This window comes from Serinus canaria, chromosome 5 (genome assembly GCF_022539315.1).
Source record: "Serinus canaria isolate serCan28SL12 chromosome 5, serCan2020, whole genome shotgun sequence".
NCBI lineage: Eukaryota > Metazoa > Chordata > Aves > Passeriformes > Fringillidae > Serinus > Serinus canaria.
In genome coordinates this window covers 8,155,304-8,181,595 of record NC_066319.1, presented here as the reverse complement: position 1 = coordinate 8,181,595, position 26,292 = coordinate 8,155,304, and the positions used below count along the sequence as shown (strand labels likewise).

The following is a 26,292-nucleotide window of genomic DNA, read 5'->3' as shown; positions in this document are numbered from 1 at the left end:
TGCAAGTGGATTTATCTCTTGCTCCCATCGAAACTGAAGTCCTGTTTCAAAAATAGAATTGATTTCTCAAGAAAAATATGCCACAAAAGCCATTTTTTGTCCTTTGCTTCTCAGATTTCCACTCCTGTTTATTTCTATTGCTGCAACAATAGTGAATGTCACAGAAATAACAATGAGAAAGGGAATTCTCCCTTTCTCATTGTTAGAATAGAATGACTGAAAATGCTTAGTTTTGCTATTTAGGCAGGGACTGGTCAGTGTTCAAAATGTTTAAGCCACAGCAATATGAGTACAGCCCCAGGAAAACCCAGGAAGTGCTGAGTTCAGTCCAGGGACAGCAGCCACGATTTCTCTGGGTTGATGGGCACAGGAGGAAATTTCCAGCAGGAATGAGGCGTTTCCTTTGCTCTGCCCGGCCCCAGCAGGGCTGTGGGAGGCAGAGGATGTGGGAGCAGGAGCTTTGCCCACTGCCTCAGGGGAGGCTCTGCTGTCCCAACCCCAGCAGAGCAAACATTTGTGGTTTCACATCCCGTTCAAAGGAGCTGCCAAGGCAGGAGCAGGGATGGGCCGCGGAGCAGGGATGGTGCCAGGCACAGGGTGACATCCAGAGAGTGCCACCAGTCCGTCCCTGCTGCCCAGAGTGGGCACCAGCAGGCTGGTGACTGTCCCAGTGTTTGCTCTGCAGGATGAATAAGCCAACCCTGGCAAGGAGGATGAAGAGGAGGTGTGGGAGGATGGAGACAGCGGCCACCAAAGGCTGGGGAAGGCAGAAGTTCCGATAGAAGACGTTGTCACCAAAGGAACTGTCCCTCCCAACTGGAGCACCTGTGCTCACCTGGATCCGAGGCACAGGCAGGAGAGCCTTGTCCTGAGGCAGGGTTTCATTGGAGCATTGTCAGCTCCTTGGGGATTGCTTAAAGGTAAGATTGAACTTGGTTCTGCACTTTCCATCTATTTCCCATATGAACCAAAGTGTCAGGTCTCAGCTGTGCAGGAATGAGCTCCCGTGGTTTTTTTCTTCATGCTTAGCAAACCTTGAGCTTCTGGGTATTTTTTTCTGTCTGATTTGTCACAGGTTGATATAAATTTTAACTAAAATCCCAGGCAGCTGTTCCCTGAAATCGGGTTAAAAGGAGATTCCTGCACACGGACACATTTTTGCAGCACATTATTAGGAATAGGATTTGAGCTGCCTTAGACTTGGAAAAAAGTCCCTGTTTTACTTATAAGCTTTCATCAATTTACTGAAGTTCTCCTGAGATCCAGCCTGTCAGTAGCAGCTTCCCATCCATCCTGGTAAACTGGGCAGGGACCCCACTGAGGACCCTCTGGAGTGGGCACAGCTTTTTTCTGTGGGAAGATGCTCCAGCAGCACTTGGCAGTGAATGTTGGGGATGAATCCATAGGAACAGATAAATCCACAATCACTGCCAGGCCCTTTGCAGCACTGAATTCCCAGCTGAGGGGAGAGGAGCCTCTCAAATTGGCCCTTCCAGCACAGTAGCTGCTTTGTGCCACTACCTGGAACCTGGGATTGATCCTGACTGTCCAACTCTGGAGTCCCTGAATGCTGGATTATGGAAAACAGCTGAGACAATGGATCAGCCCCTCATGTCACCCTGTGGTTTTGGGCAGGGCACAGCAATTGGCAGTGGCTGTGTCTGAGGAGAGGAGGCTCTGCTTCCCTTCCCAGCAAGATCTGGGAAAGGCAGCCCAGAGGATGAGGCTTGGGAAGGAGTTGTGAGCTGAGAAGGGGCTCAAATCAAGTTTAAGTAGCTTTAAACTCCTGGAATGGTCTGGTTAGAAGGAACCTTACAGATCATCCTGTTTCCTTGCCCTGCCATGGTCAGGGACACTTTCCTGGAGTGTGCATTGAATTTGCTCAGTACCTGGCTGGTGAAATGGGTGGGGTTTTCTCGCTGAGCCCAGTCAGGGGCAAGTTTGGGGCTTCCATGGGAAGAACCCTGGGAGCTGCATTTCCAGAGCTGAGAGGATCCATGCCTAGAAATGTTTCCAGTACTGTTATTTGGTTTTGTCCAAAACTGGGCATTAAATTTCTTTCCTGAGTGAGGTGGTTTTCCCTGGATTGTTAGGAGTGCACACTGGTTGTTTAAGGGCTCTGATGTTTCTTTCTCCTGAATGGAGGAGTAGGGAACGATGCTCCCAACTGTCACAGAGATGTGGGAACACCCCAGTTCCAGCGAGGAATGTGGTGCCAGCTCGTGGTGTGCAGCCTGAGGTGATCCTTCCTGTTGTTTGTTCCTTAGAGCCTGTTGGGAGTGCTGGCCTGGATTTGGGAGGAGCCAAGTATCCTGGAGCTGTGAGGTTTTTCCTGTCAGAAATCCAAGTTGTGCACTCTCCAATGGCAAAATCTCCGTTTGTAAAATTCCAGTTGAAACGTTTAATCTGTGTTTCCAGATCACAGGTTATCACGAAGGGACCCACAGGGATCATGAAGTTGAGCCCTAAGTATGGCCCATCTAGTGACTGAACCCACAACCTTTGGTGTACTCAGCACCCTGCTCAAAACAGCTGAGTTGATCTCAAGTTGTGTCATCAAGAATTCCAGGCTGGGATGGAAACACCAACGAGGTAATTCCTATGCCAATGCAGCTCCTTTTATGCTAATGCTGCTTTACATGCCAGCCCTTGGAACATCTATGGGGCAGAGCTCCATGGCTGGCACTGGACCATGGAGCAACACAGGTGAACAGTGGTGTGACAGCACAAAACTCTTCTAATCACCCTGATTTCCTGCCCTTTCCAGGATTTCTCCAATAGCTGCGAAGGTGCTCATGTCATGTCTCTTTCCAGGGAGAAATAAGCAAGACAAGTACTGAGGATTCCCTTGGTCCATGGCAAAATTGCTCTGGTGAGTGTTCACAGCTGATGTAGTGCTCCATGTGGAGCTTGAAGCTGGAATTCCAGCAGGTTTTGGTGCAGTGTTCCCACTCATCTGCTGCCAGCTGGGAAGGGAAATGGAGTCAGACATACCAACTGGTACCTGTTACCCAGCTGTAGCTGCCCCATCCCTGGAAGTGTCCCAGGCCAGATTGGACAGGGCTTAGAGCAACCTGGATAGTGGAAAATGTCTCTGCCCCTGGCTGTGGGTTGGAATGGGATGAGCTTTAAGAACCCTTTCAACTCACCCCCTTCCATGGTTCTATTGTCACCACCCCATCAGACCCTAGTCTGGAAGCGTGACCCTTGGGAACAATCACACACTCCAGGTTTTTTAAGCTTGGGCCCCAAAATAACAAACTGCTGTCAAAAAAGGAAGGCCAGGAATTTGAAATAATTCCCTGCCCATATTTTTTTTTTTTGGTAGTTTTCCTGTTGCCTCCTGCTCACCTCCACCACAGGGCTTGGAGCACTGGGATCCACCCTTTAGTGCCCACTTAAAGGTGCCTGAAGTGCATGGCCCCAGTTCCAGTTGGGAATGTCTTAGCTATCACTCCCCAAGCCCTCCTTCCTCCCCCTCACACCCCACCATTGAAACAGCTCAGATTGAATGACTGACTTACTGTGATTGCAATTTCTTCTTTAAAAAGCAGCACTGGAATATCCAGGATACCAGGAGGGTCCCTGGAAGTCACAGGTCAGAGGCAGATGAACAATCCTGAACTGGTCTTCAGAGGATGCATCACCAGCCTGTGGCTGCAACATCTCCAAAGCTGTTCCTTCCACTTGGGACAGCCAGGGAAAACATCCCAACCATGGATTTCTGACAGGAAAGACCTCACAGCTCCAGGATACGACTCCTCCCAAATCCTTGTCAGCACTCCAAACAGGTTCTAAGGAACAAACAAGAGGACAGACCACCTCAGGGTGCACACCACCATTTTTAACAATAACACCAAAACCAGGGACAATTCACACTTACCTTTTTTCCTGTGCACTTCCTGGGCACAGCTCTCCAGGGCCTCACCTTGCCTTCCATTCCTGCTCCTTTTCCAAGACCTTTAGAGCCAGTTCAGGGCAGCCAGTGGCCACCACAGCCCTGGCAGTGCTGCTGGGTGATCCCAGCCCCTCTTTGAGGGCTGCAGCTGCACATATCCCTGCTCAGGGATGTTTCACAGCCACCAACTGTGGTGGCACACCAAAGAGGCTTCCAAACCACAGGCAGGCACAGGCTATGTTTAATTAAATCAGCCTCCTAGAGAAGAAAAGCTGTCTTTACCTCAGGATTTGACAGGAAAAGGAGCTGTGTGATCTGCAGGTAAATACAACACAGCTGTGCCCTCAGCTGCAGGGAGGGCTCTGTTCCAAACCCCCACAGCAAAAAGCCAGAAGGATATCAAGGCACTGCACCAGGGCTCTCAGGATTGGGATTGGGATAACTCTATGGCAAAGCTTTGGCCTGGGTTTGAAGCCTCTGGAGTCTGAGAGGCAGCAGACCCAGAGTCACAGCCAGTCCCAGCTCCAGACTGGCACAGTTATTGCCAAGCTGCTGGGAATTCAGTGCCTGGCTGCTCAACTGGCCCCTGAGGTCAAAGAGGAGATCCCACAAGCAGGTTTTGGTACAATAGTGCTGATTTCTGGCAACCTGAACACAAAACTCTCCACCATAGCCACGGGGCAGCTCTAGGCCAGCAGGGAGGCAGAGTGAGTGTGCAGGGACCAGCCAGCCCCAAATGCAAAGTACAGAAAAGCCCCCTAAAGCTCCAAAGGACCACCAGAACCAGCAGCTGCAGAGATCAAGGTGAGTTGCAGTGCTAAGGCAGAGTAGCATTTCTGTCCTTGGTTGTCCAAACTCTTGTTTAATGAACCACAGAACCATTAAGATGCAGGAAGTTTACAGATCTGCCCTCTTGGAATGGGAATTTTGGAGCTGCTCAAGCACATTCGTCATTCCAGTTCCTCACTCACATTCTGCAGTCACCCTTCATATAAAAATGTTCACACAAACACTTGAACACTGCTCTTCCCACAATAGAAACACTTGAAAAATGCCTCTAAGGATTTTTCTTCCCTCCAAAATAGTCTCTTGGTTTAGAGGAGAACAAGGCCTTTTAAGTACAGACCCAGCACTTGTTCATTCAAGTTCATTGATTGGCTTTTAAGTCATTTCTTCCTCTTCTGCTTTAGATCTTTAGTTTTCTTAAATTTCTTCTGTTGCTTAGGTCCTCTTGCTGTTTCTAGTTTTCTTTTCTTCTCACTAGAAAACAGGAACAAAACGTGTTAAAAATACACTGGATTGCCATCCAGCAGGGAAATTTTTGTTGTAAAATAGGAGGGAGAAAATTTAAACTTGGTGCTAGAAAAAGCCTGACTTAGATTTTATAGTGTCTTGAGATTCTCTAACCCAGAAGATCTTGATTTTTAGCTCTTTGCTTTTCAAAACTTTATCTGTCCTAAATGAGGCATCTGGATTTTAGAGTACCTAGAAGAGAAACTGCTACTGATTGTTTTAAACATTCAATTTTGTCCCTGCACTGGATTCTGACTCAAGCCAACACAACAGAATTCCAAGCTCTGATGTTTATCTTATAGCCAACTGCTAAGACTCTCTCTTCTCCTTCCTGGAAGACTTCTGGAAACTTACAGCCTCCAGCATTCATGGAAAAAACCATGAAAGGGTGGAACAGAGATCACTTAATTACTTGAGCTGTCAGGCACTCCAGGAAGGGGAAATAAGTGAGCAGGGAAGTCTCAGCTATAAATCCCCAAGGAAAAATATGGGAAAATTACATGCTGGGCATGGTAGAAGAAAGAAGATGGCTGAGAATTATAGAATTTTAGAAATAAAGACATTTTCCAGGCTCAAGCTCACTTTTGAAAGAATTCTTTCCTGAATTTGCATTTTCTCCACTGGCACCTCCAGGTGATCCCACTCAGTGTTAGATCCCAAAGCAAACTGGGCAGCCAGGTGGAATGAGTGACTTAAGGGAAGAGTAGTCCCAGCTTCTGTGTGGGATTCAGGATCAGATCATCAGCAATAACATCAGAATTAAACAAGTTAATGGAGAGAGGACTCTCCTTAGAGCAACACAGAAACACTGCGTAGTGGAGCTTGCAAATGCTCACATCCCAATTCCTCCAGGAAAACTGAGGACTGAGGCTCTAGCCAGGACACCGAGTTCACTTTTAACCCTTAGGCTTCACTCTTTTGGAAAACATTTAACAAAGCCAGCAGGAAGAGGAGAAATCTCTGGAATATTTCAACTTCCTTTACCTTTTCAGGCTGACGACGGAAGCGTTCTGTCCTGCCTTGCTCAGCACCTCATTCCACTCCTCATCATCCCCCCTGATAATGTACCTAAGTGGGAAAGGGGAAGGAAAGTCAGGTCAAATTGTTAGCACAGAGGAAAGCAACATAAAAATAAAGTGTTTCTACTGTCAGGCACACACTACTCTGCAAACAAAGCCACTGTGCCAGCACCCAACCAAACTGGATTTGGAAAACACACACCAAGTCAGGCTGGCAAAGCTGGCATGGGACAGCTTTCCTAAATCAGTCTGGGAAAAAGTAAAGAGCTGCAGCTTGCTTTTTAAAAAAGAAATAAATACAAAAATTGCTACTCAAATAAGCTCATGTCCTGTGGCCCTTGTCTGGGTGTTCAAGCACCCTGGAAATGAAATCCAGATTTAAAGAGGCAAAGCAATTGTGTAGCAAAATGGAGTGACTGCTCTCCATCTCAAGTTCTTGGAGGTTTGGAATAGATAAGGCTTTGTCCACAAAGCTGAACAACGTTGGACAAAGCCCCACAAGTTTTCTATAACCTGCATTGAAAAGTATTCAAAATAGATTTTTGTCTCTCTCTCCTCATGGAGAACAAAAATCTATTTCTGGCTGACGAACAAAAAAAAAAGAAACATGGTCCAAAATGACAAAAAGGTATGTAGCACTATCAATGCCACAAAATGGAATTAATTTAAAAACATTCTGGTTGTATTATTTTCTTTTTGTGACTGACTTGCAAGTCACTTCAAATCACAGCCATTCTTGTCCTTTCTTCAAACATGACAAACAGAGTCAAAGAAGCTTACATTCCTTTTGCCAGATTTACCAGAGACCAATGTAGAGCCAAGCCTGACAACTTTGCTGGGATGTCAGCACAGTGAACAGTGTTTGCAAGACAAGAAGAGGGAGGGGAGAGGGAAGAGAGAGATCAGTGGCATCTGTAACTCCTGTTGGTCCAAAAAATACAGAGGTCTGCTGACATTTAAGTAAAAGCTCTGGTTGCTTGCCCTTTTTGTGTCGATTTGGTTTTTTTATGCTTTACCCACTGCTGACAATAGACACTGGTTCTCATTTACTGATGGTTTACTGCACCTACAGCCTTGTGCACAAATTCCAGCAAGACCCAGCATTCCACCCAGGGAAAAACTGGATTTGAGACCCAGGCAGATGAATTCTTACTGTGTAAGGTCCATCTCCTTCAGCTTCATCACCTCCTGCTTGTGCTTTTCTTGGAATTCCTTTGCAGCCTCCTCCTGCAACAGGACAGCACAAGATGCTTTAGGTCCTGAGTGCAACACTGACTTTGTAATGAGAGGAAAATGCCTTTTTCCACAAATACATCCCCTAAAACAAATACCAGCTGGTCCTGAATAGCTTCTCTCTTTTATCCAATTGCATTTTTATGTTATTTGTACACACAAATTTGTAATTTTTTCTGAAAACCCCATATTGCAGCTTAAAACACAACTCCAGCTGCACATAATGCAAACCTGTCAGGTTTTAACTCCCTTACAGTGCCAGATGTGGTGTGGAACCCTTTCCATCTAAGACAATTTAATGTTTCTGCCCTCAGGTGAACTCTCTGAACTGTTTACATATGAACCAGGAATAAAGTAATTACCAAATCATCATTTAAAGATTTCAGTGTTGGCTCCATCACAACATCCTTAGTTGCTGCCATCTGCTCCTCCACAGCTTTTTCCTGGATTGTGTTGAACAGCTGAAAATGAAACAAGCCAGCACATGTAAAACTTGGTTTTTGAAACACCATTTATCACCTCTACAATGAACTCCTAAATCCAGACTTCAGGAGCTTTGCTATCCTAAACCTTAAGAGAGAAAGAAAACCAGGAACCACTTCCAAATATTTCCAATTATTTTACTGGATTTCAAGTCTACCTCTAGATAACACTGGAAAATACTTTTATTTTTTTCCAAGGAAAGCTGAGATGCCATCAGTGTTCTGAACAATGGCTCAGGCAACAAGGATTGTCTCACCATTCTGGTCAGGGCACTTCAATGTGGAAAACCATAAAATAAGTACTCTTATCTGGGAAATAACTACACAGAATCATATCATTATGTGGTTTGGGTTGGAAGGGACCTTAAAGATCATCCAGTTCCAAACCCCCTGGCATGGGCATTTAAATCACTGCCACGCATTTTCTAGCTGGGATTTTCCCCACCTTGCCAAGAAGTTTATGGTCAGTAAATGGGGATGTGTTAAGGATGCCCAGCTCTGACCCAGCTCTCTCCTAGTGTCATATTTTCAGTTAATTTTGGAATTATGGTCCCACATGACCAAGGCTTGTCCTGGGCTCCCACCTGCACTACTTTGCGGATGATCCTGTTGAAGAGCCCCATCAATTGACTGCTGGGCAGTTCCAGCTCCTTTTCCAGCTGGTCCAGAGATTTGTGCTGCAGGCCAATCCCAAGAAAAAGGGCCTGAGGAAGAGACGGGGATTTCAGCCACAGAGCAAAGACAGACACACATCCCCCACCTGTGTCCCAGGGGTGACACAGGTCACCCTGTGTCCTGTGTCACCCAACTCCCCAACTCCTCGCTCCAGCCCGCCCACACACACCGACTGTGCAGCAGAGAGGGAGATGTCTCCCATCTGGCTGAGGAAGAACATCCTGGCAATGGTGGGAACCATGTCCATGATGAGGTGGTAGTCCACCATGTTGCGGGAGTACATCTCCAGCCTCTTCAGGTCATACGGGATGAAGGCTGACTCCAGCTCAGCACGGCTGAGGGCTGGTGGGGAGCAGAGAAACACAGCAAGGTTGGCAATGTTCTTCAGAGCACCCAGGACCTCAGTGTTTAGCATGTATTCAGGTATTTAGTATTTTTCCTTTGCCTTTAACAATTCACATTGTGGTTTTGCTGTAAAAAGAGGTTTGTTCCCTTGCTGCAGCAGGAAAACCCTCTAGCCCACACAGACACTAAAACCCCACAGGTACCAAGCTCTCCCCAAAGGATTCTCCTGTTAAACATATTGAGAAAACAGCAAATTGAGGTGCCAGGCTCCAACCATGCTCTGCCATGCACTTACAGCTGACCCAGTCAGGGTACTCACGTGCTTGGGGCTGCTGTTTGATATTTTTGTTCTGTAGAATATTCAGTGCCAAGGAGGGAGAGAAGGTGCTGAACTGGTAGGAAAGCAGGGAAAGGAAGCGCCTCCTAAAATCTACAGGGCAAGAGGACAAAATAAATTAGCCCAGTGGACCTTGAGAATAATAAACAGCCCAGAGAGTCCTTGCAGAGTCAGCAGGATCAGAGTTACCTTTCCAGAAGGCAGTGAGCCAAGGTTCCTGCTCAGAGTCCTCTTCATTGAGCATCTTCAGCATGATGCAGGAATGCTCCCCTGTCAGGTCATTCTGATAAATAAGATACAACTCTGTGATTCTGTGGTGGATTTCCCATCACCCCCATGAACCTTTTGCACTCTGTGCTCAGCTGAGGAAGGGAAATACCTTCTAAATCAACAACAACAAATGCATCAACTGCTACTGACCACCCCCACTTAATAGAACTTCTAGAATTTGTTAAATCTCAGCTATTTTACCAATAACCACATTAACAGCCCTCAACAGCTCTAAATTTTTATGTGCAAACTACTTGGAGGCCCACACTCACAACACTAAAAGTCTTAACTATAGGCCCAAAGAACAAAAATGAACATAAACCAAGCCTTAAAAGCAGCCTCAGCAAACCTTCCTGCCCCAAACCCCTTCTCACAGAATCTACTGGAATGCATGCCCAGGGATTTCAGCAGGGCTGGATTTTCACTCAGGAACAGCGTGGGACTTACAGGGGTCTGCCTCAGATAAACTGGCACAAATCCAGCTCGCTTCCAAAACCTGGGAAAAAGAGGGAACACACTGAGAATTATGGAGCTAAATAAGTAATAAATTGTGGTTAAATGCAATTTATCTGCTGTACAAGGACAGCTGGTGAAGAGCAAGCAACACTCCAACAATCAGAGCAAATGAGCTTTCTGTCAGAAAGCAGGAACAGCATCCACCTGACTGAGGGTCCAGCTCAGGGCAGTGAAAAATTATGACTGCAATGCCAAAAAATGCACAAACTTTCAAGGTGCTGTGAAAGGCATTTACATCAGTCAGGAAAAAAACCACCAGCTCTGAAGTCAGCAGCACCTCACATTTCTACAGGTCACAGGGATGAGAATTTACCCACTCCCTACCTATCACAGGCTGTTCTTACTTCTACACCCTGGGCAAGTAAAGCTCATTATCTGTTTAAGAAGGGCAAGATGTAACTGGGAAATAGAGTCATGTCCTACTTGAGCAATCTGGGTGTCAGGCCATAAGACACCCCGAGATAGTCCAGGTGCTCAGCTTGTCTCTCACTCAGTTTGAGCAGCAAAGGAGGCAAATCTTTCCGGGGTGTCACAACCTCTTCTAATAAACCAACAGTCTGGAAAAGAAAGTGGGAATGGTTAGCAGCAATCCCCACAGAAAGCTGCAAATTAAAGCTCTTCTTCTCTATGAAAATCAAAGCTGAGTATTTCCTCCCTACAGAGTGGAGACTTACAGGGGAAATTATGCAGCTTACCATGACAGAAAATAAAAAAAAAAAACAAAACCATACCTCACTGCTCACAGTTGTGATTTCTTTTGGCTTTTGAACTGTTTCTTCTTCCAAACACGGGAATTTGCCTTCATAGTACATCTGCAGCAAAGTCAGAGCTCTGCTGCCATAGCCCATCTGTGAAGAAGCCACAACACACTGTAAGCAAAAAGAGGTCTCTGATTTTTAATATAGGGCAGCAATGTTCTCCCCTTAAACCCATTAACCATCAGCAGTGCAGACATCACTCAGACACTGCAAAAATGCTTCTTTTTGGCCATGTGGCAGCTCCAGGGAGAAGGACAGTACAGAAGAAATCAGCATCAGCCCTGGTAGTTCAGGGCTGTGTAGTAATTCTTGGGGTCTAACTCTGGCACTCAGAAAATGCCAAACACTTGGTAACGTCACAACAAATATCCCTGGATTGTGTATGGTGGCTCCCGTGCTGCCCAGGGAGCACTGGTCTGGTGCCCTGAGCTTAAAAGGCTAAGAACTGGAGGAGTTGCAATGTGTGCCCTGTTCTGAGCTCTGCCTGCAGAGACATTTCCCTGGCCCCACCACAGCTGGTCCCAGGTACTTTATTTACCCCCTGGTAATCCGGGTGAACCGCGATGCGAACCACGCGCCCGCCGGAGAGGCCCCCAAAGTCCGGATCCTGGAACTGCACAAGGACAAAGAGCCCATTTAAAGGACACAGCTGGGTGCTCTGGAGACAAGAAATACATGAAATACATCCTGGGTGCCAGTGCACAGCCAAATCACCCACCTGCTCTGAAATGGTCCAGGGAATAAGATCACCAGAGGCTTTCTTTCCCCTGGAGAGGCTGTTCATGATGGACTGGCGGGAGATCTCTCCCTCCATGCACACCTGCCAGGAAAGACACAAAACCATGAACACACACAAAATGCTTCCTCCTGCTCAACTAGACCAGGACCAAAACTGACACATTAGTCGTTCTCTTACCTGAACAACAGCCAGAACTTCTGGTAACGAATTCTGGGTGGGTGGAACAGGAGGCAAAAGGCAAAAGAGATGATGGGCAGGGGCATCAGAGAGCATCTGGAGGTCATTGGGGGAGTTCTGGAGGGTGAAGACATCAGAAAGATCAAAAACTGTCCAGAGAATCACAGAATACCCCGAGCTGGAAGGGACCATCAGGATTGAGTCCAATTCCTGGCCTTGCATAGAACAACCACAAAAATGCCCCAAATGTGGCTGAGAGTGTTACCCAAATGGTTATTCCATGAGGAGAGCTTCAAAAACCAGCTGATTTCTAAACAATCCCTCTATTTTCCAAATTTAGAGCTATTAAGAAATTTGGAACTCATAAAATGCTGAGGGAGGGAGGAGCTCCCAGGCCAACTCATGGCTGTCACATCCCCAGACAGCATCTGTTCTCCTCAAGGGAAACCTTGTGCTCTAATATGTATGAATCTGAACTTTCTATTTTTCTACAGCTCCTTACCTCCTAAGTACTAAATCCTATTTTTTTAAGCCTCAGATTTTTAGAACTCAATAGCTCAGCACTTCTGGACTTCCCCACTCACATTTACAGATCAACCCTGGTCTTGAAACCTTGAGATGAATTATTCCTCTTTTCAGTCTCATAATGGTGCTGCTCTTGATGAACTTGAGGCCACTAGACCATGGTAAAGAGAACTGCAAATGAGGTTCAGCACTGAAAAAATCCTGACAAGCTTGGAGGCTCATTTAGAAATTTAGTCTCCACATTTTCTCAAGGCAAAAATATTCCAGACTATCTAAAAATCCAGTGTGTAGAGCCAGGACTGAGGCAGAGGTCTCAGAGAAAGGAGAACACAGCTCTGTACACAATAAGAAGCAACAGAAGCTGTTGAGAAATGTCAGTCAAACTGCCACTTCTGTCCCCAGAAAATTCCACACTGAAATTGGGAATGAAACTGGATGGAAGAAGCCCAAGCCCTACCTTGTAGTGTGAAGCCACATAGAGGGCCATCAGCCTCTGCAAGAAAACTTCTGATGCTCTGTGGTAACAAAAGAGTGTGTCTCTATTTACATAGTATCTAAACTCAGGGATTAAGGAAAAAAATTTCCTTGGGAACCAGGAAAAAAGCTTCCTGTTGGTTTATTTTCAATATCTGGGCCACAAGCTGGCTTCTCTTCTTAGACTCCACAGCCTTATCTACAAGAATAAATTATGTTGGGTAGTGTTTGCAGCTTTCACACCCTTCACCTGTAAAGATAAACCTTTTGTAACTCCAACAAGGACTTCCCCTCATGCAACCCTTCCTTGAGGTTGTCTCTGCAGCAAAACTGGGGATTGGTGATGTTCTGGCAGCACCCACCACCAGAGCCATGAGAGCCTAACTCCAGGAGCGAGGTCTTGGGGAAAAGACCATGTGCTGAGCTTATCCCAGCCATCAGGCAGGCTGAGAACCTTTCAGCAAGGATACAGGTCACAGGTGTCTGGCAGAGGGCAGCCAGAGATGATCCTGGTGATGTTGAGGCAGTCCAGGCACAGGAGATCATTCAGCCACTTCTCCACGGGGTCCCCAGGGGCGTACCTGATGGACTCGTGCAGGGACACCTCGTGCAACGTGCGAGCTGCAGGGGTTGCAAAGGACACTCAGTGCTGGAAGCCACAGCCAGACAAGCATCCCACAGGATCCCAGTGCTCTGAAGGGCTCCCAGATTAGAAAACTCTCAGATGCTGATTTTTCACCTCTTAAAAGGCTTCCATCTGAAACTTGTCAGGGAAAACCAGCAGAGTTCTGTCATTTCCCCACACAAGCCCCTTCCCACAGCTGCAAAGCACATGGATGGGTGGGACAGCCACAGATTAGGCTGACAGCAGCCCCAGGACACACACAGGTTGTGTGGGACACACAGGCCAGAGGTGCTGTACCTGAGGTGAGCTTGGCAGTGGCTGTGGATTTGTTCTCTGCTGTCAGGGTCACCTGGCTCTGGGCACTCTGCTGGCGGAGCTGCTGGATGAGCTTCAGGGACAGCGACCGCCCGGTGCCCTCGTACCTGGGAACCAGGATACAGGGAGCCTGAGCCAGGCACCACAGGAACCAGGCAGCCAGCCAGGGCTCTGGGGAGGCCCAGCACGGAGTGGCTGCTCCAGCCTTACCCATTGATGGTGGAAGCCATGAACACCAGGTAAGGGCCCAGCAGGTTCTTCACCAGGGGCAGAGGAATGGCAGCAGCTTCGTCGATCACCACCAGCTCGGCCTGGCCCAGCTTCACAGAATCAGCAGGGTGGATGTACTGCAAAGGAGGGGACACTGTCACTGCCAGCAGCTGCCAGCAGGGAAACACCAGAGTACACAAAGCTGGGGCCCTGGAAAGCTCTTTGCTGTCCCTGTTCTCCTCAAACACCAAGCCAGTGACTGAGATGTGGAAAAGCAGAAAGTCAGGAGAGGGTTTATGTTGCCCTAACAAGGACTGGTTCACACATCTTGTTTAGCACAACTCCACAGGAATTCATCAGCAGAGGTGCAGAAAATAAAGGAAATCTAATCTCTAAAACCTCTTCCTGCACTACTCCTGATGCCTTGAGAAGGCTGACCTAGAACAGAGGCAAGAAGGAGTTAAAGAATAAAGTAAGGTTAAAAGGCCTCAATGGATCCACCTTGGGCAGCACAAGAGCCCAGCCAGGGCTGCATCCAAGATGAACCAAAATGGTCACAAAATGGACAACTGGTCATGAGGTCTCTCACTTTTATAAGTTCTGGCCCATTTGTATATTGGAGCCAATTGTCCAATTATAGCTTTAGGTTATGAAGTTCCATCCTCTTTGTTTTTCTCTCTTCAATTCAACATTGTTTATGCTTTTTGGGCCTGTAGCTGTAACAGCTGTCCTTGGTTCTCAAGCTGGAAAAGGAATTGTTTTGTCTGCCTACCCTGTGAAGAGACCTTACTAACACTTACTATGAAGCTCACAGTTACACACTAAAGCAGCACAGAATCTGAAAAATATGAAAGCTAAAACTTAAAACATCACTCCTTTCACCTTCCTTTGCTTTTGTTTTGGAAGAAACCCACAAGGGAGCTTTGTAATCTACACGTTATTCTCTGAAAGAGAGAAGGTATTTTGAGGAAGTCACTCCCTGAAGATCGGACGGCAAAACCCACCAGGGCAGCTCCACATCACACAGAATAAACATGCCTAAAATCAAAACAACTTCAACACTGGCAAAGACTACAGCCAGGAACAAACCTGGAAAGGTAAGAATGCCAATTACCTGGATGGTCTGCCTGTGCTCCTTGAACACATTCACTCTGACCACTGCCTTGTTGAACTCTGGATTTAAGGACTGAACAATCTCATAGTCCAGGTGCTCCTGGAAAATAACATTTTTAAACAATATAAAAAGGCAAGATCTAAGAAAAAGATAATTTACCATCATCATCAAAATAAGCTCAGACATTGTTATTTCACATTCTAATCAAAATTTCTTATAAAAGCTTCAAAGGCCTGAGAACTGGGAAATTATTTACTGATGTTAAAATCTGCTTTACAAAGAAACTGGTTTACCCTGCTTAAGAACAAAGAAAGAAACACAACTCTATCATGATTCCTTTTCTTGCAGAACATGGTAAAAAGGGCTGGTAGCAAACATATGTAGCCGAAAGCACAGATGAGGTGTAAAACTTCCTAAGCAGGAAAGCTTTGAAAATATTGTAAAATAGTCTTCTCCCCTCACCTGATACTGCAGTGCATCAAAGCCTTTAAATATGAACTCAAAGAGAGTGTGAAGGTTGTCAGGGCTGGGAGATGTGACAAAGATATTGGAGTAACTGCAGAGAAAAAAACAAAACAAGAGCTGAACGATTTTTCTAACAAATTTTACCACATAAGTACTAAACAGGATGGGTTTTTAATAGGAAGGGTTGACTTTACCTAATAACCAAAACACAGCAGGTTCCTGTGGACACTAATATTGATTTATGTGTGATTATTTTGAGTTTTAAGAAAAATTTGACCAAAAGATCTTGTATCAAAAGATACAAGATTAAAAATGAGGGATTTAAGATTGGAAATTACAAATATATTCCAATCCTGTTATCTTGGTTGTGTTTTGTTGTTTTTGTTTTGTTTTTTTTTTTTAACTCAGGGATGCAGATAAGGCCTGGGGGATTGGAGGGGGGATTACTCACCCAAAAGCTACTGCTCCAGCAATGGCCAGCCCCAAAGCAGCAGATTTCCCTCGTCCCCTGGCTGCTGTTAATGCCACAGTGCTCCTCAGGGTCTTCTCAGAAATGGCTTCAATGAATTTTAGAACTGCTTTTGCCTGAGGATTAGAAAACCCCCAGAAAAAAGAGTTTGAGTTTCTCTCACCCTGGGACCTGCCCCACCCAGAGAAGCTCAGCTCTGGCCAGCACACCTGATGCCTTGAGAAGGCTGACCTAGAACAGAGGCAGGAAGGAGTTAAAGAATAAAGTAAGGTTTTATTAAAAGGCCTCAATGGATCCACCTTGGGCAGCACAAGAGCCCAGCCAGGGCTGCATCCAAGATGAACCAAAATGGTCACAAAATGGACAACTGGTCATGAGGTTTCTCACTTTTATAAGTTCTGGCCCATTTGCATATTGGAGTTAATTGTCCTATTACAGCTTTAGCCCATGAAGTCCTATCCTTCTTGTTTTTCTCTCTTCATTCTGCCATTGTTTTTGATCTTGGGCCTGAAATTTGGATAATTTATCCTTTGTCTACCTACGTTGTTTTGTCTCCCTGCTCAGTGATGAGAGCTTATTATCCACTATAGAGCTCAGAACTACACTAAAGCAGTGAAGAATCTGAAAAATATAAAAGCTAAACCTGAGGTACCACACCAACCTGATCCAGGGTTTTGCAGCCATCCACCAGCACTCCCACAGGCTGTGTGTCCTGCAGGCTCTCCTTCAGCTCCCTCAGCTCCAAGTCCTGGGGCCCCAGGCTCTCCTCCTGCAGGCACACAACAGGATGAGCCAGGGACATTTCAGCACAATCCTACCTTTGTGGTGTCTTCTGACACCTTTGGGCAGGCAGAGAAAGGGATCTGGAAGGAAAAGTTGCCTCAAGAAGAATGTATTCCCCAAAACCATGAGAATTTAGATGGACAGACATATATTTAACACTTAAATTTCCAGGCATCTTCAGGAGAATGGTCATAAAGAGGTTCTCCACTCCTGACTTCCCCAGGCTTGGAAGGAAAAAAGGGAAGGATTTTGCAGTACATAGAAATTACAGAATGGCATTGACAGGAAAAACAGATTAAAGAAGTGTTCTGAATAACTGAATTAATTTTTTATTCTTTGGACATTCATGATCTTTGTTACACCTCTCACATGCAGTGTTCATGCATGGAGAAGAACTACTGCAGCACCAATACCAAAATAATATCAAGACTCTCAGAGACAAACAATAAACTTGGACACAAACACAAAAACCAGTTTTAGAGTGGTTTGAAGGCTGATTGAAGGGAATGAAGGCTGATTTTCCTGGTTGTCACTTAAAATTCCAAAGGCACCAGCCTCTCCAGCCAACAGATAAGCATTTGTGCTGCTGTCAGTGTTGTCCTAATGACAAAAGGAGGTTGTTTTATTTACTATTTTTAAATCAGTGCCCTGTTAGAATGTTTTTATCATCTCTGACAGAACCTGAGTTGGTTATTTCTTAGGCTAGACAGCACAGCTCAAATCCTTCAAGATTTCGGTTTAAAAATGGTTCCACTTTTCTGCAATCTACAAGTAGAAGTGATGCAAGGATACACTTCTAACAGTGCAAATATATGTCTGGATTATCCTCAAGGAATTTGTCCTGGAATGTGACTCAGAAATTGAAACAACTGCCACAGCTTCCAGCTGTGTCCTGAGCCTGCAATATACTTATTTCCAAAGTGCTCTCCCACCCTCCAACTGCCAAAAAAGTATTTTTATTGGTCTTGTCCCCTTTGTCCATCAGCTTGAAATCCCTCCATGCAACCACAATCAAGCTCCACCTCACTGGGCTGAACAGCAGTACAGGAAAATTAATAAATATGGGCAAGCACAAAAAGTGATATGACAGAAAATAAAAAAAAAAAAAAAGGCAGAATATAGAAAAAACAGAAAAAAGCAGAATATAGAAAAAATATAGAAAAAGCTCCCCAAGCTTCACCCATATAATTTTTGCAGAACATACTGCTTCCTCTCTGCAATGCCATCCTTTGATATAAATCAGGGGGAACTAAAAAAAAAAAAATTCCCTGTTTTTAAATCTTTAACACCCTGTGGCCAACTCAGAGGGATTTGTGTCAGGGCAAAGGGCTGGGATCACTCACTGACCTGGGACTGGGGGGGCACAGGAGTGATGTTGGCAGCATGGCTGGAGATGGGCAGGATATTCAGCTGGTCATCGATCACCAGGCAGGTCTTACACGAGGCCAGGGACAGAATGAACCTGGGCAGGCAGAGAAAACTCAGTAAAAACACCAGCAGCACTCCCTGGTGGCTCAGCTGAACTCTCTTCTAAACACAGAGAATTCACAGCTGCCCACAGCTGAGCTGCAAGTCCAGCTTCCAGAAAAAGGCCTGCTCCAATGCAGACCTGTGGGATGTTTCCCATCAGGAACAGCCAGAGCTGCTCCTGGGGCTTTCCCTGGCCTGCCAGCCCAGCTCCTCTGCACTCTGAGCCACTCACCTCTCATTGAACCTCCCCACCACATCCTGGTGGGCCTCGGTCCTGTATCGGGAGTGAACATCCTGAAGGAAAAAGGGAAGAAAACAGAAAGAAAATGTGACAGTGACATTTACAGGATTGTGACCCCTTCTTTCCCACTCTTGTGTCTCCACTTCCATCAACAGCACATCCCAGACAGGATCCTGACTTTGTGGTGAAAGACCCACATTTGCAGCATTTCAGAAATACCTGAGTGGAATAAATCCAATCCCATCTCCTCCCACTCCTGAATAAAGGAGCAGGAAAGATGATGGAAAGAAGATAACAGCCCATAATAGAATCTATAAATACCCACCCAGCATCACCTCAATGCAGCTGCTGGTAGAGAACAGACCCACTGCTGCACATACCATGGTCATTGTATAGAGCTGCTTCAGGGAGTTCATAGTTCTGAGCAGAATCACCACAATTCCACCACCTTCCACTGTCTCCACAGTTCTGGCCAACAGGTTTGGAGTCAAGGCTTCAAAATCCTGGGCAGTAAAAAGAATTTCAGAGTTGCCCAGAGTCCAGCAGTGTAGCTGGCTCCGACTGAAAGGCACAGAAAGCCTAAAACCTTTACTCCTCAAAGTTTAAATCCCACTGAAATTTGCACTAAGCAATGCCCTGTTCCAACTCCTACCAACAAGGCCACCTCACCCTCACACCACTCATGAGGGATAAGCAAGGCCATCAAAACTGAAGTGACAGAAGCAACAAACCCCATTCCTGCAACATTTCAAGTGATTATTGTAGAGCCCTTTAGGGAGCCAAGGACCCCCTGACCTGAAGGACACACATTCCAAAGGTGTTCCCAAGGATCTTGTGGGTCTCGTTGTAGTAGCAGTAACGGATGTTTGTGGCTGCTATGAACAGCTCGAAGGGATCATCATCCTTGATGTTCAGAGTTCCACTCTTAATCTTCTTCTGGAGCTGCCTCATCCTCTTTTTCCTGTGACTGGAGGGGAAAAAAATCATACAGGAGTTTTCTTGGGAAAGGGTTTGAGGAAAGCATGCTCAGGCTGAGCCTGGAAGTCAGAGCTCAGTCCTAAATATGACTGAGGTGAAACAGCTGAGGAACCCAAGTTTTGAGGTTAAAAAGGTGAGGGGAGTTTGGCCAGGGAAGCAGAGTCAGTGTTAGAGCTACAGGAGAAAACCCAGAGGTACTTTCTGCTGGTGCCAACTCTGTTATGGAAGCCAGATTTCACTCCTGGAAGAGCAGATTTCCCCCAGCTGCTCCAGGAACAGCCCTGCCTTCCCCTCCCACCCCTCACCTCAGCCTCCAGCCCTGGCTCCCCAGGGAGCAGCAGGACCTGGGGCTCTCTCACCTGCTGAAGCCCAGCTCCTTCTTGTAGCACCAGAGCACAGAGGGCCTGGCCTTCACCGTGGCCTTGGAGAGCATGTGGTGGAGGATGACGACCTGCCAGGGCACAGAGCACTCACAAACAGCTCTCAGGGAACACCACAAAGCAAAGTGTTCTTCTAAACTTGATTTTGCAGCTGCATTTCCACCGTGGAGAATAGAGGGGTCCCTTGGCAGGATGCAAAGCTGTGCCTGTGCCTGCTCCAGGGCTGCAGGACACTGGGTTTTACCTCCTGTGTCCTTAGCTCCCTCCTCTGTCAGAACCAGCACTGATAATTCCAGGCTAAACACAGTTTTGTCTCTTACGGATAACCCACTTGTATGGATTTTCCACAAAGGGCTTCAGTGAACACAATCAGAGCTGGGAGATGCCAGAACCCATCAGTAAGTAATGCCAACATTCCTCTACTGCCACCTGAATAACTCATTCTTTTCCAGTTTTTGGGGTTTTGTTGTTGGTGGTGGTGGTTTTTGGTGGTTTTTTGTTTTGTTTTAATAGTAAGTTCATGTTATTTGCCCACAGACTGGAGATAAATGACTTGTCAGTCACACAGCAGTTAGAACAGAACAGCAGCAGGAGCAGGGCAGGGATTGTTCCCCTCTGCTCAGCACAGGGGAGGGAAAACCCTGGGCTCAGTTTTGGGTCCCTCACTGCAAGAAAGACACTGAGGGGCTGGAGCATGTCCAGGGAAGGGAATGGAGCTGGGGAAGGGGCTGGAGCACCAGGAGGGGCTGAGGGAGCTGGGAAAGGGGCTCTGCCTGGAGAAGAGGGGGCTCAGGGGGGACCTTATTGCTCTCCACATATCCCTAACAGGAACGGGTAGACAAGTCGGGCTCTGCTCCCAGGAACAAGGGACAAGAGAAGAGAAAATGGCCTCAGGCTGTGCCAGGGGAGGTTTAGGTTGGTTTCAAGACAAAATTTCTTCCCTGAGTGGGCTGTCAAGTCCCCGTCCCTGCAGGGATTAAAAAGCCACGCACATGTGGCACTTGGGGATGTGGGTTAGTGGCTGCTTTGGCCTTGCTGGATTCAGCAATCTGGGAGGGCTTTTCCACCCTGAGCAATTCTGTGATTTTGCAAATGGACTTGTCCTAAACCACCGTGGGTTTGCCGAGCTGTTCTTCCCCTCCCCCCTCGAAAAACACAAGGCCAGAGTCCCTGAAGAAAAACGAGTTTAGCACTGAATTTCCTCCACACAACTTCACCGAGCAGGTTCATCTGCGAAACAACTCAAAGCCCACTCCGAGAGAGAAACCATCATAGGGCAGAACCGAGGGAGAAAACCAGCTGTCCAGAAAGTTTAACATCCTTGCCGCAGTTAAAAAACAAAACCAAACCAAACCCACAAACCGCAGCCTGTCCTGAGCTTCACTGGACGTTCATGAGCTTCCCAGACGGGAGATGTCTCAGGGAGGTCTCACACACCATTTCCAACCCTATCCCTGCGAGTTCCCTCCCCTCAGGCCCCACTCCTCTGCCTGGGGCTGGGAGGGTTTAATTCCCGCTGGCGGCAGAGCGGAGCAGGGCCTGAGGAGCTGCGGCAGGCCCTGGCGGGTCCGGCACGGCGGTACCTGGTCCTTCCCGCGGTCGCCCACCACCACGAACAGGCTCCGCTGCCGCTCCGCCACGCCGTTCTCGATGAGGACGCGGATGCGGTTGTCCACCTTGCGGCGCTGCATGGCTGCGGCTCCCGGCGCTCTCCCCGCAGCTCCCGGAGCTCTCCCGCCGCTCCCGGCTCTCTCCCAGCGTTCCTCCCCGGCCCCGCTCCCGCTGCACCACGTGGGAGCCGCGTGAGGCCGGGCGCGAGCGCCGCGCGGCGTGGGAGGACCCCGGGGCTGCCCGCGCCGGCCGCCTGCGCGACGCGTCCGCACGTGTGTTTCTAAATACACCTTTCTGTCAAACCGCGCATAAAAACACTCACACACACTGCTCCGTGTGTCGAGCTCTCAAGCAGAGTCATTGAAAGTAGCCTTCCACATGGGAAAGAACTCCTGTGCTCAGCCGGTTCCCAAAATCCCTGCGAGACACACAGCAGCCCCTACTGCCCACAGCTTCCCTTCGCTTCCCTTCCACGATTTATTCTAAACAAATCCTGCCCGTGACCCCTTCAGGTGTGTGGGCACAAAGAGCAGGTTTCATAAATTTAAATTTTTTGATTTTTTGATTTTATGAAGATAATTCCATTTTCACACCTGCCAACTCTGAGTCTGGGTGGCCTTTGCTCCTGGAGGAGAGATGACAAAACCAAAAAAAAAAAAAAAAAAAAAAAATATATATATGTGTGTGTGTGTGTGTATAAGGGCATTTGGGGACAGTTTTCCCAAGGAAACAAGAGTGCAGAGAGCAAACAGAACACATCCAGGAAAGAACAAGTCATTGTTGCAGGACACTCGGCCACCCTCCAAGGAATATCAAAATCAGGAATCCTGCTCCTCAGGAAGAGGAGGGAGCTGCTGACATTTAACTCTGCTTCTTAATAAATCCACCAGAGCTGTTGGAAATGTTTTCCCTACAAAATCCCAAGCTGCACAGCTGTGGAACAGCAACAAGAAAATGATTTATCAACCTGAGCTGAAATTCCAGCGAGGTTTCAGAAACATGGAATTTTATTCTCAAGCTGTTCTAACCTTTCAACACCAGAGTTGAGCCCAGCTATTTGCATAGATAGATTTATTCTTAGCTTTTAATACTGCTTTTTTTTTTTAACTTGAACATTCGAACAATGAAGTACTTAAAACCAGGTGACAGCGTAGGAAAAATGTGTTTAATACCACTGGATGTATTTGGGGTAGTTTCAAAATATAACAAAAATATGATAAAATATTGAATTCATATTCATAAAGGCTGTAGAACAATTTTCTTTTAGGTGAACCCAGTTAAACCCAGTCACTGAGACAACACCACCAATGCAACAGAAGTGTAGCAAGACAATCCCTTTAGGTATGAAATTTTTGCTTAAAAGGGAAGGACATAAAACATTTAAATAGATTTATTTGTCAAGTGTTTACATAAGCCATGGACCAATTTGTTTCCAACGCTGAGTTAAAGAACTGCAAAGACATATATACAGGTATGTTTAAGGCCATCAGAAAATTTAAACCTGACAACAAACTAAAAATTCTCCACACTTATTTTATGTGCTAGAAGCATTACTAAAATTCATTCTAAAATCCAAGAGCGTCAAAAGAGGAAGTACATTTTCATTTCATAAAAGTCTAATGGATATTTCCTAAAATTTAGCTTGAGACCAAAATTCCAGGTGTTCTCTTGATCGTCCCTTGGGTAGAAATGGGCCAGCAGGGCTGGAACCGAGCCAGTTACACACTTCTGGCTCTTCTAGGAGTATTAAAAAGAGAGGGAAAGAGAATCTTGCTTTTAATAAAACTGCACCAAGAGCAAAAAAAAAGTTAAATTCAGAACCAAATCCTAAGTTAGGCTCTAGTTTACTTAATGCAGGTCTCCTACGTGCTAGTCTAAGTGGCTTTTAGGAAGTGGATTTTGGAAAACAGATTTCCTCCCCTCCCTTAAGGCTGGATCCAGAGAGCCACAAATTTTAATACCATTCTATTCAAAAAGCCTCTGAAAGTGGCTCATAGAATAGCACCTCTGCCCTTAGATGAACAGTCTAGAAAAGGAAGTTTCTCATCACACTCTCCACATCACACCAAAAATACACATCTGAAGGGCCTTCCCCACCCCCCTCCCTCTGCAAAAATGTATTGGCCAACAGGAAAATGTTGCAGTTTAACCAATTGGCCCTCTCCAGGACTGAGAGTGTACTGGCAAAAAGAAGGTAATGTTCCCAAAGATCCCTTATTTTTGTCAAAGTCAAAAGCTCCTTCCCTGAAGTTAGGTCACTGCCTCCACGACAGCCAAGATCAGTGTGAGACCAATGGAGGGCTCAGATGCACTTTAACAAATTCTGTCATTTCAGGAAAAACACCATTAGAAGGGAGCTTCCAGCAAACTCCAGACAATAATCACAAATATATTTAAGGCCAGATTTAAATAACGAAGTTGAAGTTGTCCTTCAAGTTCAACAGGAGAGTTTTGTTGTTTGGGCTCATTTCCTCCTTGCTCTCCAGATGTTCTGGTCCATCAGTGAGGGACACTGGCACCTTCCCACCACATCCCTGCAAGTTCCATGTTGCCAGCTCAACTGAAGGGAAACATTTTAGTCCCATCCATGCTCGGTGCAGATGGAAAACTGGAGAAACAGGCGCCCAGATTTTAGGAACTAAACCAGCCTCCACACAGTGACAAACCTCAGCTCCAGCTCAAGCATCCATGCCAATACTTTGCAATAAACTTCACCCAAGAACACCCAAGTTTCACATCAGCAAGAGGGATGTCTGGATTTCCCAGGATGTGACTGCAGCCTCATGAGCAGGGTGAGGGGAATATCAAGATTCTTCCAACCAACTGGTTCTGCTGGACCATAAAGATTTTGCCCTATTTGTTCTTAATCATTTAAATTTTAAGAACTTTTTCAGTATAATTTATCATCTTTGCAGTATTTATCTGCAGTTAGAGCCTCTTCAATAACTTCTCTGTACTCAAATGCCATGTGGGAGAAAGGATCGAGCTTCCCTTTCTCCAAAGACCTGGAATACAACCAATCTTCCTAAAAACTTAAGGTTGGTGGGACATTTTGAGAAGACACATTTTTAAGGACATGAGGTTCTCAGAGTTAAGTCCCAGCAGGATACACTGCCTCGTTAAGTAACAAAAGGCAACAATCCTCTTCCAACTACTCTGACTGATGATTCAGCGACTGCTGCATACAAGACAGGATCTGGGGAAGAAAAGAGGGGTTAAGTGACAATTTAGAACCCTCTCCACAGCAAAATCCCTAAGCTGCACTGATGAACAGTTCTTAGAAAACAGCCTGTACACAGCAGAAACACAGGAGTAAAATTCAGGAGCAGGCTGGCCTCAGGTAGGTACAAGACAACAGCTCATGATTTCTGGGTCAGCTTTCAATAAGGAGGATGTCTAGGAAGGATCCAAGTTTCCCAGAGACAGTAACAATACATACAAAGATCTGAAATACTTCAGGGACTTAAAAATCACTTGCTCAGAAACCCTTGAATTGCAGCCAAGAGGAAGCAAGAGGCTGAAGGCAGAAGTTTGGTTTTGAACAGGCTCAGACCCAGCCCTGACCCACACTCTCCTTCCACCACAGGATCACACCCCAGCTGCCCATGGAACAAACAGCTCATCCCTGCATCCAGAAGAGGCTCAGCACCAAAACCAGCCCCAAACTGCCACAGCTTTGCTTCAACATAAACTTCTGGCAACAGTCTTTGCTCTAAACAGGACCTTTTCCAAAAGAAACATACCTAGGAGTGCTTAGGGTCTGGAGGGAGCTCAGACTAGAGCCAAGCCATGGAGTAAAAACTGAGAGCTGCCCTGAAGAGACCAGAGGAGCAGTGAGGGCTCTGAGTGCACAGGGTAAGTCCAGCTGATGTTTCAGGACTTTATTACACCACAGGTGGAGATCAAAGGGCTCCATGCAGATTTCCAGCTCACATCTCAGGGACTTGTTCCACCTCTCCTCCACCAGCAGGGCAGCTGCTCTAAAGGCCATTGGCATACAGGAGGTTTACTAACTTGTCTCTCAACGAAGAGGCCGTGTTTTATTAATAAATTAAAGTTGGAAAAAAACCCCAAACCAACCCCCCAAACTCAAGGTGGAATGTTTCAATACGTTCAGAGGTCTCTGAGTATGGTGCACATTTACTGACAAACTACAGCTAGTTCCTTAAGGAGCATCTGGTGTGCAATGGAAAAAGCTGAGCAGCTTGTGTTCCACCAACCATTTAAAAGCTGATGCATGAAGAAAAATAAAATAATTAAAAGAATTCACTGTTTTCCTACATCAGTTCAACATTAAAAGGTTTGTCTTTTTATTTTTTTTCCAGTTAAAAAACAGTTGGGACTATTATCTCAGTAATAGCTTCCTAAAAAAAACACAGAACAGCAACTTCTCACCGGACTGCAGTTTAGGAATGTTCTAGGCCTTGACTCAAACTGCTGCTTCCAGACAACAGCCCTGTTTCAGGATGCCTGGTGTGGAATATGGTCTTCACAAGCTTATCACTTCCCGCAGTGAAAACATTTTTCATTTGTGCTCTTCACAAAGGACATGGAAAAGTGATATCCCACCTATTTGTATGGAGTTCCAGACTGCTTCACAACGAAGTCAAAAGTATCTGACTGCAAGTTCTGAAAGTTCAGTTGTGGTACAAAGTAGAAATGACCCTCTGAGTGAGAACAACCTTCAGTTTTGTACAGAACAGTTAAACACCACGCAGCTGTTCCTCAATTTCACCTTTCCACAGGCAGGAATTATTTGATGAGCAATACTTAACAGAGAATATAGCACTTTTCTTCTCACACGTGCTATAGAATGCAACAGAACTACCAACACCTCTATGGAGGCAGCTATCAAAATATTCTCCCCACTGCAGAGAGAGCGCATGTGCG

The 26,292-nt window shown here is 46.2% G+C and overlaps 1 protein-coding gene across 1 annotated transcript; it reads right to left on the bottom strand.

The window, feature by feature from the left end:
* Positions 1 to 4,121: 4,121 nt before the first annotated feature.
* NAT10 (N-acetyltransferase 10) lies at positions 4,122 to 21,591 on the bottom strand. The gene is made up of 28 exons (XM_009097079.4): positions 21,375 to 21,591; positions 19,771 to 19,862; positions 19,229 to 19,400; positions 18,814 to 18,936; positions 18,425 to 18,486; positions 18,070 to 18,184; positions 16,601 to 16,708; positions 15,922 to 16,055; positions 15,468 to 15,561; positions 15,006 to 15,104; positions 13,892 to 14,028; positions 13,664 to 13,788; positions 13,212 to 13,362; positions 12,725 to 12,821; positions 11,743 to 11,859; positions 11,545 to 11,646; positions 11,365 to 11,439; positions 10,800 to 10,916; positions 10,492 to 10,625; positions 10,000 to 10,048; positions 9,472 to 9,565; positions 9,265 to 9,375; positions 8,770 to 8,942; positions 8,510 to 8,629; positions 7,806 to 7,904; positions 7,364 to 7,437; positions 6,176 to 6,259; positions 4,122 to 5,158 (listed from the first exon to the last, which is right to left on the bottom strand). Exons 1-28 carry the CDS (start codon positions 21,480 to 21,482, stop codon positions 5,065 to 5,067), a joined length of 3,060 nt encoding a protein of 1,019 aa, XP_009095327.2. The 5' UTR covers positions 21,483 to 21,591; the 3' UTR covers positions 4,122 to 5,064.
* Positions 21,592 to 26,292: the final 4,701 nt, after the last annotated feature.